Here is an 11,763-nt window from a genome sequence, read left to right on the forward strand (position 1 = left end):
ATAAATATAATTTATTTTAAAGTGATTCCACGATACTGAAGAATAACGGCATTGATGAGGGTAGCTTAACAACACTGGCTGTGAACTGAGTGTATTTCTTCATGGGGTTGGCACGTAGATTTTCATACAGTAGTAGTAGATGTTGAAATAAGAAAAAAGTGTCAAAGGAGTGGGAAATGTAGAGAAAATACGTTATTGCCTCCACAGAAGGGTTTCTTCTTGTTCATCTGTGCCCCTATTTGTCCTAGAGATGGGCAAGAACCCAGGTTTGGCTTAATCTCTGAATCCATGTTTATCCAAAGGGAAGCAGCAGTAGCAGTCATTGCTTGGTTTTGGAGCCTTTCCTTCCGAAAAGGGACCTGGGGTCTGAGATCAGGACCTGGGCTGGGTGTAGTGGCCAGTCCCCGTTGCAGTCTGGGATGTCATGTTGAACGCTGTTGGTGTGAATGTCCCATCCTCCTCTGCCCAACAGGTCCCCGTTGTGGCTATCATCACGACGGGCGGAGGACTGAAGTCAATGACAGGACTATATGGCAGCCTCATGGGACTCAAGAAACTAAATCTCCTGGACTGCGTAACATACATCAGCGGGCTGTCCGGCACCACGTGGTAAGCCAGCTCGTGCAGAAGGCTTGACCAGGCCTTCTGAGGGTGACGCTGCTGCAGAGAGGAGCTTCTCAAGCAGACAAGATCAGGAGATTTTCTTCAAACATTGTAGAAACAAGCTGTTTCTCAGTAACAGGCCATTAAATATTAGCTTGATCTGATGCACCAATTTTTTATTAGCAATTCTTTACTGTGCTTTTCAACTCCACATTTGCAGCAGTTAAATATGTATATGACAACTACACTTGTCAAAATGGTTTCTAAGTAAGTAGTTACTGTGGATGTAACTGTGGATGCCCACAGCATCACGCCTCTTCCTCTCTCCACTGATGTCCCAGTTGTTGTTCCCCGTAACTTCTGAGACTGGCTCTGCTTTCTAACTGGTCATGCAGAGAAAACTGCAGGACAGTGCCCACTTACCCCTGCAACCTGTCAGTCTGGGAAAGGACTGAGTTCCCCTGGGCAGCGTTATTTCCTGCTCACAGGACCTACAACTGTCCGTGGTGATGGTCCCACAGGTTGGTAACGTCGAGAATGGCGTTAAAATAAAGCCTAGCGATACCATAAGATTAACACTAAATGATACAAAGCCAAGAGACAGCAGCTGGTGTGAACTGATTTATGGTTCTAGAAAACAAGCAAAGAAAATTTATTATGATTTTCTGCTGAATTTGTGCTTCAGAAATGTACCTATGTTCACACCTGGCAATTTTATCTCTTAAGCTGCTGCCAGTTCTGTTTAAAAAAAAAAAGTCAAGAACATAAAAAAACCCCCTTGTCCTTCAGGGTCATTTTTAAAACATTCATAGAAACTCTGGAGTGTTCGTTCTGCTGGATGGAGCAGCAAAACCAGAGTGTGTATGAGCAGAAATTACTCCCTAAATGTAAACTTCTGTCCCCAAAGGCACAAAATTTCAAGTCTCTTCTTCCTCCTTTTGACTTTTGCTGTCTGTATGATCTTTCTCCAGGACCATGGCCAACTTATACAGAGATGCCTACTGGTCGCAGAAGGACCTGGACTCGCATATTGGTGAAGCCCAGAAACAAGCAACCAAATGCAAGATGGGCTGTTTCTCTATGGATCGCATGAAGTACTACAACAAGCAGCTTTGTCAGCGGAAAGAAGAGGGATACAGGACATCATTTATAGATCTTTGGGGGCTCATGATTGAGTACTTACTAAATGATGGGGTATGACCTATATTGCATTTCTTAGAGAACCATGTATTTTTCTCTTAGTGAATGGAGAGGAAACTAGCCCATCATTTCAGAAAACGTACCTCAAAACAGAGTGGAGCTCTCCATGTTAACAAACTCTCAGATTTTTTTATTTCCTTTAATAGTCTGCCTAGGGAGAAATGCATCCTCTATGTTAATAAATTAGGTTGCGGATGCAGCCATTTGAACTCTGGCTGGTATTTAAATAGAAGTGGAGGCAATCTCGGGCAGTCTGCCTAAGATGCAGATTATGCATGCAAAAAGAGTTCAGGATGCAAAGCAGAGTAATCTCAACAGTGTGAAAACTATCTGAAGCAAGCATGAAACAGCTAGAGTGCTTGGTGATTTGCATCCACTGGCAGGTAACTTGGTCTGCAGGTACACTGGAGGCAAGTGCATATTTTACTTTTTCTGAGAAGGACTGCTCAGACAGTAGCTAGTTTAAGTGATATTAATTTTTACAAGCAATACCAAATTTGCTTTTCTATTATTTGAAGTGGTTTCTACCCCTACGGTACAGCAGTCCACTCCCTTTTCTCTGACCACAGTTCAAGGATGTGTGCTTTGGCACTTGGGGAGTGGGAAGGGATGAGTGGTTGAGGATTGAACAGAAATGTCCTCGAATGGGGGCAGAAATGCTGCAGTCATTCAGCCATTCATTTGGGTTTGTTTATTTATTTTTATATAAGTACATATATAGTATTATATATATGTAAACAGAAAATAAATACATATAGAGAGGAATATTACATATTAAACAAAGGTATAAGCTGAATAGCTGCCTCTCTTTTGCTCTCAGCTAGATGAAGTCCCCCTCACAATCTAGCCAAGCATCTTTCCCTTTGAGCAGTGCTGACTATTGCTCTGTAACCATTAACCTCTCCCTAATCTGCCAGAACTAGCTGCTCTTAAATTAGTCAGCAGCTCATGAGTTTTTATGTTTTTTACAAACTCTTCAATGAGAATGTTCTTTTCCAGAAAAGAAGCTGGGTGGGATGCAAATAATTTGCCTGCCAAATTCCAGTCCCCTTGCAAGGCTGGACTGTGATAGCTGTTCTCTACTAAGAAAGGAAACTCAGTGCCAACATGCTCAAGGGTTTCCTTCAGCCCCAGGAGAGCAAAGACTGCTCACTACGCTCCTCATCCTAAGGGGCAGCTTGCCCCTTCTCCTACTTGCCAGGGCAGTACTTTCTAGTACGTACAGACATGTATGCAGAAGTAGTTTTCTCTCTCCTCGTCTTTTTGTGAACCCGTGCAGAAAGTCAGGCCGGACCCTGGAAGACTGGTCTGTCACTGGTGGGTGGGTGCCTGCAGTGCTCTGTGCAATGGAGCTGCCACGGCACGTCCTGCGTGCTGGGGGCAGAGCTGCCCGGCTATCCCGGCGCTGGGGCCATCGAATTCGCCGTACGTCATTTCCATCTCTTCTCACATAACTGTTTTTCTTCAAAACCAGAAAGACTCCCACAAACTTTCAGAGCAGCGAGAAGCACTGTGTGATGGCCAGAATCCACTGCCCATCTATGTGTCGGTCTGTGTCCGGGACAACTACAGCACCAATGATTTCAAAGGTAAGGATGATCTTTCAGAACCTGTGGGACTAAAACTGGCAACGGAATTCCTGTAATTCACTCTTCTCTGCTTGGTAGCACTTGGAGAAAACAGTCCTGGTGTGTTAGTTGCCTTTTGGAGAAATAACCGTCACCTCCGTGCTTTATAATTTTAATACAAGAGCTTTTTGAGATCAGCATTTCACTGTCTAGACATACACAGTTGAAATCCTACCAGAAAGGCCATTTTTGAAATATTATCTGATCCACCTAAATTAAGAAGTATTGGAATTGTCCGAGAACTAAATACTGTTTTTTGTCAATGCCCAGTCATAGTTTCAATATCAAGAAAGACCACAGTTATCATAAAGTTTGGGAAAACATCCAACCTACTCCCAACTGAGTCTTTTGCTTTGGTCATTGTTTTGGTTATTTTTTTCCATGAGGAGAAGCAGCTGGAGGAGAGGAAGTGGCAGAGAAGAAATTCAGATCAAATTTTTTATGGTGGAGGTGAAAAAGTGAACCACTTCTGAACAAAAAGGAAATTATGGTCCATGACCTTTCTGTCCCAGTCTTTGCTCACACCGCAGTTATATCAGACAACTGCACTTCACTTGGAGAGGATGTCCGAGAAAGTCAAGGACTAGTTCTGTCTTCCTTAGTACCACACATAAAGAGTATAATTGGCCTCTTCCAAAAATCGTATTTCTAAAGACCTGAGTACCTGTCCTTGTATGTAACCCAATTATTCAAGGGAAGTTAAATTAACTGTATCGATAACAGTGGAAGTACTTTCACCTAGACGTGGCATATGCAAGGGCAGAGCGAAACCTCTCGCACGCTGGAGAACCCTGGCCGGGTGCCTGCACACGAGGTGTGTAAGAGCTGGAGCCTTCCCGTGCTCCCGGCGAGCGCCTTGTGCCACTGGGCAGCATCACTGGCAGCCGCGTAACTGCTCCTGCCTCCCCATTGTCACCGTGTCTGGGCTCAGCTGCCTGGCCCTGCAGGCGGTCATTTATAAGCAAGGCTTTGCAAAGGCAGCGTAGCAAACAGGAGTCAGAGCAATGTATGCCCCAGCCGCCCCTCTCTCCACACCCGCCTGAGAGCCCTCTAAGTGTCCCGTTGTGGCTGTATTGCAGAGTGGGTGGAGTTCACCCCCTACGAGGTGGGACTTCTGAAGTACGGCGCGTTCGTTCGCACAGAGCATTTCGGAAGCGAGTTCTTCATGGGACGTTTGTTAAAAAAGCTCCCCGAATCCCGGATCTGCTACCTTCAAGGTGATGTATTGCATTGTCCTGGCACAGAGGCACTTTGGAGGGATGCAGAGCTGTTAAGCAGAGGGTGGATATTTCTGGTCTAATGTACTGAACACTGCTATGATATCGCCTGCTGGGAAATGGGGGTGTGTGTGTGTGTGTGGTAGTTTGTCCAAAAGAATACAGTAAAAAATCCCACATCTTTTTTCAGTTTCTTGTCACTGTCTTGGTATGCACGAACTTTTTAACATTGTGTCTTATAGATGGAATAGATAAAGCTCCTTAGTTCTTTCATTGTAAGGAATAGTTCCCACTTCTTTGGTTATTCTTCCAATTCCTCTCTGAATGCACTCCAACTTACGAAAATTGTGAGACAGCAGGAAACCTGCAGCTGTGCTTCCACTGCGAGGTTTAACATCAACTCCATGTAGAGAATCCCATCTACTAAAGATACAGGCTGCCCAGGATGAAAAATAAGACAGAAGCAAAGGGTCTCTAAATCTCTCTGGTCAGTCCCTGACTTGTGCTGATGGGTTGTGTGTAAAAGTAACGCTATCCCTATACCAAGGAGTCAGAATCACTGGCAGATGAACACAGAGCAGTGCGAGTTTGGTTTCAGTCATCTCTTCTTACACTCGTGCTGCTTAGAAGCTCCTTGGTTTCAGTAAACATGCTGTGATATTAAATAGTCCGTAATCCCAAGGAGTATCTCTAAAATACTACCTCTCGGGCTGGCCCTTTTTACCCGGTCCACTACTGGGAAATTCATTTTCTACATACTGTGTATGCGGTACTGGTTTCTGCGCCCCACTGGCAATGAAGTAGTCCAATTGTGGCAGACTAATTAGAACACATATTTAGATTTACAACTGCAGACAAAACTTTGCCAACAAAGCCACCCGTGCCCCTGTGGGGGGGCAGAGAGGGGCAATCCTGGGTGGAGAAAAGAGTGCACAGTGGACCAGGAGCCCACTGCGTCTGTGAGCCTTTACCTGCTGCGGTGTGAGATCTTCTCTTACAAACCGAATGGCTGAAAAGCCAGTTCGTCCTGCTGTGAAAAAATTCAGGGTGCGTGAAAGCTAACCAGAGCAGAAAAAGAGAAGCTGGAGTAAGGAAGACAGAGATGGAAAGGATGTTTTTGTGATGTCTGTGTTATCTGAGCTCTTATTTCGCTTTTTGAGCGAGTGCTTTTTTTTCCCTTTACTTCTCTCCCATTCTTCCCTCTCTTTGCCGTGCGGCAGAGCCACGTGGTAGGTTAGGCGCAGAACTGACGGCAGCATGATCTGAACCAATGCCATAGGAAGTTAAGAGGAATTTAACAGCCCAAAAATTTAGAAATATTTGAATTAAGCCCATTCAAAAATTAATCCAGAAGGTCAAAATAGAAGGAAAAAAGCAGAATGTGTCCTTGTGTTCACTAATTCCTTTTACAGGTATGTGGAGCAGTATATTTTCCGTGAACCTATTACAAATATGGGGACTGTCCCACAGTTCAGAGGACTTCTGGAAGAGATGGACACAAGACAGAATAGAAGAAGTTGGTGAGAAATTATTAAGCCTTTCATTTACAGTCACTTAAGATCCTCCTAAGAGATAGAGACTTGCCCTCCCACCATAAAGACTGAGAGGAAGAGGGTAATCAGGGAAATGCTGCTGTAATTCCTAGACTTACTAAAACCCTACTGATTAAAGGGCTCTGTCCTTAAGAGGAATTTTTAGAGGGGTCACACATTTCTCAGGAAGTCTTTTGGCATTGCCCATTCTCACTCAGCCATACAGAACCAAGACCAGCAGCAGAGAATAAAGTTATTTTTACTGCTTATGCAGAGAATAAACCCGGATGTCAATTGTTTAATCAATATTTCCTGGGGTTTTATTTTATTAGTCAGTACAGTAATTACTGCCAGGATTCATCCTGGCACAAAGATAAATGAGGCCCAGAGGGTATTTTCTGAAGCAATACAGAAACCATGGGTTTATTGCTAAATCATTTAATATGATAGCAACTATAATTACAGACATCCCGAAAATAAAGAAATACATCTGTGCAATCACGGAAACCACCAAGTCTCTCCTGCTGCACCGTCAGCCACTTGGTCCGGCAAAGCAGGTTGCGATTTCAAGAAACCACACCTTGTACCGTTTCTACTTTTCACCCACATATGCTGCCATGTAGTCACCCTGAAAACTACCTATAGTTTCTAAATATGAATGTATGCCCCAGGTTTTCCTGGGATGCTCTCATTCTATTGGTTAAGCATCTGCTCATGTAGCCATGGGTGATTATCAGGTAGAGGTTGTCACTGTTGCAATAGACCCCGTGGTGTCCTGTTGTTGCCCATCTGACTGGGTGGGAGCATATGCTTCAGCCCCATTTTCTCCATGCTTGCCTCTGTTCCATGATATCTTCCTGTGAGGATATGTAACTTTCTTTCCGACAGGACATTCTCTGAATTGCTTATTTTCTTTACGGTGTCCCTTTCCCAGGACTAAAGACTGCTTCTGATTAACTGTCTTCAGGCCAAAGCTTAAGACCATCAGCAGAGCTTTGTCCAGCAGCCACTCCTCTCCTTCAGAATAGTTTTTATATGTTTAGTGAATCATCCCAGAACAACCCCTGAGATCTCCTACACACCAGAACAACCAGAAATGAACATCAATTAACAAACAGCTCACCATTTTTTCTCCCCTTCTCTAGATGAAGACCCAGTGTTGCCTACAAGACCCCATGAGCTGAGGACTCGCATGTACACCCCTCCTGGCCCCTTGTCCAGCGCCCTTCGGGGAGCGTTGACAGACCGCTTCTCCGTTGCCCAGCACCACAATTTCCTGAAGGGCTACCAGCTGCATAACAACTACCTGGAGAACGAGCACTTCTGTCGATGGAAAGGTAATGGGCACTGATATTTAACAGGCATCATTTTCAGGTGGTTTTGGAGTGGGGAATTTAGGAAAGAACCCTGTCAGGCTGGGGAAAAAAAATCTCCTGAAAGAACATTTCTGTTCTGAACAGAGAGAAGAGACTAAGACTTCACTGTTGCCAGGTATTTAAGACTGTTTTTAAATATAAGGATGTGTTTATGTGCTTTAGTTGAGATCTCTGTGGTCCAGGCTGAGAGAGTAGGCTTGCAGCTGACAGAACCGAATTTGAAGTAGCAAAGAGTAGAGTGAACATGAGAGAAAGCTTAATTTGGCAAGACTGTGTCTCTAACTTCAGATGCAACTGGAATATCCCAGAAAATATGACTTAGGAGAGAAAGCTGGAAAGGAATGGGGCTTTGTAGTCCAAAGAAGAGGGGACTGAGGGGGAGGCATAAATCCAAATGTGAAAAAGGATGGGAATATTTTGTTCTCCAAATAATGATGGATAAAAGATGAAACAATGATTGAAATGAAGCAAGGCGGATTTAGGTTAAGTATTAGAAGTAGTTTACTGGCACTAATGAGTATGACAAGTTACTGGAATGTATTGCCTGGAATCTCAACATAGAATATTTTTCAGAACAGGAACTAAGGTAGCGTATTGCAGTCCCTCACATGCCTATTTGACAATCCAGTAGTGTGACAATTAAATTAAACCAGGCCCCTGGGATGGTCAGTTCCACTTTGCATTTCTTTTTCCAGTCAAAATGCCTACAGATCGTTTCTTATTCCAAGAAATATTTTCCTTTTAGACACTGTGTTAGACTCGCGTCCCAACCAGCTGATGCAAAATCCCGATCACCTGGGCATGATAGACGCTGGATTTTTCATCAATACCAGCAGCCCACCACTTTTAAGGCCACAGAGGGAAGTGGATGTCATCATATATTTAAGTTATACTACTGGATCACATACATCGGTGAGGAGGATCTTGTTACCATGTGTTGTCTCTCCTTTTGCTTGTAAATGTCTAGCCTGTAGTGCCTAGAACTGCTAGTTATTTCAGCTGTCCAGTTTTTAACTACTGCATAACCCTACGTTTTTCACTGTAGTTATCACGAGCGGTGTTCCCCCGAGCTCAGTTTTGGGGCCAGTTCTGTTCAACATCTTTATCAATGAGCTGGATGAGGGGATCAAGTGCTCCCTCAGTAAGTTTGCAGACGACACCAAGTTGGGTGGGAGTGTTGATCTGCTCGAGGGTAGGAAGGCTCTGCAGAGGGACCTGGACAGGCTGGATCGATGGGCCGAGGCCAACTGTATGAGGTTCAACAAGGCCAAGTGCCGGGTCCTGCACTTCGGCCACAACAACCCCATGCAACGCTACAGGCTTGGGGAAGAGTGGCTGGAAAGCTGCCCAGACGAAAAGGACCTGGGGGTGCTGGTTGACAGCCGGCTGAACATGAGCCGGCAGTGTGCCCAGGTGGCCAAGAAGGCCATCGGCATCCTGGCCTGTATCAGAAATAGTGTGGCCCGCAGGAGTAGGGAAGTGATTGTCCCCCTGTACTTGGCACTGGTGAGGCCACACCTCAAATACTCAGTTTTGGGCCCCCCACTACAAGAAAGACTTTGAGGTGCTGGAGCGTGTCCAAAGAAGAGCAACAAAGCTGGTGAAGGGTCTGGAGCACAAGTCTCATGAGGAGCAGCTGAGGCAACTGGGGTTGTTTAGCCTGGAGAAGAGAAGGCTCAGGGCAGACCTCATTGCGCTCTACAACTACCTGAAAGGAGGTTGTAGCGAGGTGGGTGTCGGTCTCTTCTCCCAAGTAACAACTGATAGGATGAGAGGAAATGGCCTCCAGTTGCACCAGGGGAGGTTTAGACTGGATATTAGGAAAAATGTCTTCACCGAAAGGGTTGTCAAGCCTTGGAACAGGCTGCCCAGGGAAGTGGTGGAGTCACCATCCCTGGAGGTATTTAAAAGACGTGTAGATGTGATGCTTAGGGACATGGTTTAGTGGTGGACTTGGCAGTGTTAGGTTAACGGTTGGACTTGATCTTAAAGGTCTTTTCCAACCTAAACAATTCTATGATTGTATGATTCTGTGATTAATATTGTTCCTATTTCTTCCTGCCACTCCTGGAATCTCTCTTGCTGGTTTATGAACATGTTGAATTATTCAAGAGGGCATCAGCCTGGTCTCTTCCAGAACGATGGGAAGAGCCTCTTCTGCTTTATGCTGAGTCAAGCAGGTTTCCAGACCCTGCACAGGAATATGTATAAAGATGAGGAAGTGATTTCTCCTGAATTAAGTTAGGATATGAAAGGGGTTAAGCGGATAGACAGAGGCAGATCATTTCTGGGCTGACAAATAAGATGCTACTAGGAAAATTCAATGACCTTAATACTAGATAACAATTTGGGGGCTTTAAGACAACCAAGTTGAATCCCAATGCTGACCATTTCTGTGATACTCCAGTGTCTAGATAAGACGTACAAATACTACTCAGAGCAGAAAATCCCATTCCCCAAAATTTCTTTGACTGATGAAGATAAGAAAAATCTGAAGGAGTGCTACCTCTTCCAAGATTCAGATTTGCCAGGATGTCCGATCGTGATTTTTCTTCCCCTTGTGAACGATACCTTCCGCGAGTACAAAGCACCTGGTAAGTCACAACTAGTGGCAAAGCATTAAACAAAAGACACCACTCCCCGCTTCCCTCACTCAGACAGAGCCTTTTTCTCTGCTGCTGGCTATCTTTGCTGGCTGGGTGCGTGGGGAAGCACTTTAGCTAATTAAACTTGATTTCCCCATCCCTGCCAAAGCTACTATGTCATTCATGTCATCCTTTTGGCCCTAAAAGGACAGACACAGCCCTTGTCTTCTGGATGGTGTTTACCTTCATCTCTCTCCCATTTGTAACGTAAAGTGTTGCTAGCTAATTGTAAAAGTTTTTTTCCTGGGAAAAGTATAGCTTTCACAGATTATTTTCCCCTGCATATATTGTCTGTGCTCCAGGGATTTCATTCTGCACTTGAGGAGGCAGAGTGTCATGTATGAATGGTGGGGGGACAAGAACCTGGCTTTCAGGCTGAACTCCTGTAATGTCAAGATCGGTGTGTCTCCTTTTGGTACAGCATCAGCCCAGGGGTCATTTTGCTCACTGTGCTGTGCTCGGGGCCTGTCATTCTTTTTCTGCAAGGCCACCTGCTTTGTATTCCTCTCCTTTACTGCCAGTTACTAGGATGCATTTTCTTCGCTCCCTGGTAGCAGGGAGGTAAAGTCTAAAATTCTGCTTTTGTGGAGTTTGGGAGACACAAGAAATGGAAAGTCAGAGGTGGATCCTGGTAGCAGACCCCTGAGACTGCATTCGGGATTGCAGGAACTTTAAGTTTCCATATGTTTCTACTACTCCTTTCTCACTTAAATTCTCTTCTGTTACTAGCAACTCCCCTCCCTCAGCTGGGGTTCGTAAAGGTCCCAACTGCCCAGGATCAGACCTGCAGTGCACTGGCAGTGGCTGTTGGAGTGCCCTTTCAGGCCAATATCCTCGACTGATCCATGGCTTTAATGAGACAGATGTTTATGAGTAAGCTGTAGATGATCATTACAATGCCATCCCTCACTTCTCCCTTCACTTCAGGCATCTTCACTTCACATCTCCTCATCACTTCAGGCACAGGACATTCTCTTGACTAGGGGTGGGATACATGACCTGCATTATTCATGCATTTAAACCCTATGAATTTTCTTCCAGAGAAAAGTCCCCCTCTTCGGGCTGCTGTGGACAGCTCGTCACTGAGATAAACACCATGTCACAGCAGCAACTTCTCTTTCTCTCCAGGTGTCAAGCGCTGTTGCTCTGAGATGGAGGGAGGACAACTTGATTTGACCAGTCGCTTTTCCCCCTACTGCATGTTCTCGGTCAGGTATACCGATGAGAATTACCGCCGGCTGCTGAACCTCAGTGAATACAATGTCCTGAACAACTCCCAGATGATTATGCAGGCCTTGCAGACAGCAATGCAAAGGAGAAGGCAAAATATGTGCTAATCACCCGTCCAACTGCCCCTATCTTCTCAGAGGAGTTTTTTGTGCTCTAGGACACAGAAGGGACATAACTTTTTGAACACGGGCCGTTCTGCACTACAGAAAGAAACTACCCCAGGTGGCTCAGTGGTTTGTTGTTTTTTTTTTTTCCCTTCCCAAGAAGTGGCCTTTATAGGCAAAGACATTGCCTGGGAAATTTTTACATATGCTTTGTTCCCTAAATTAAGG

The 11,763-nt window shown here is 44.9% G+C and overlaps 1 protein-coding gene across 1 annotated transcript in view; it reads left to right on the forward strand.

Annotated features, from left to right (window-relative positions):
- LOC142083049 (cytosolic phospholipase A2 epsilon-like) overlaps positions 1–11,538 on the forward strand; it is a 35,368-nt gene extending 23,830 nt beyond the window's left edge. The window contains exons 13-21 of the mRNA XM_075152086.1: positions 473–609; positions 1,575–1,797; positions 3,278–3,392; positions 4,511–4,648; positions 6,061–6,168; positions 7,326–7,517; positions 8,302–8,468; positions 9,964–10,150; positions 11,330–11,538. Coding sequence (XP_075008187.1) covers positions 473–609; positions 1,575–1,797; positions 3,278–3,392; positions 4,511–4,648; positions 6,061–6,168; positions 7,326–7,517; positions 8,302–8,468; positions 9,964–10,150; positions 11,330–11,538 — 1,476 coding nt within the window. The remainder of the gene's footprint in view (positions 1–472; positions 610–1,574; positions 1,798–3,277; positions 3,393–4,510; positions 4,649–6,060; positions 6,169–7,325; positions 7,518–8,301; positions 8,469–9,963; positions 10,151–11,329) is intronic.
- The last annotated feature ends 225 nt before the right edge of the window (positions 11,539–11,763 follow it).

The sequence above is a fragment of the Calonectris borealis genome, chromosome 5, assembly GCF_964195595.1.
Source record: "Calonectris borealis chromosome 5, bCalBor7.hap1.2, whole genome shotgun sequence".
Taxonomy (NCBI): domain Eukaryota; kingdom Metazoa; phylum Chordata; class Aves; order Procellariiformes; family Procellariidae; genus Calonectris; species Calonectris borealis.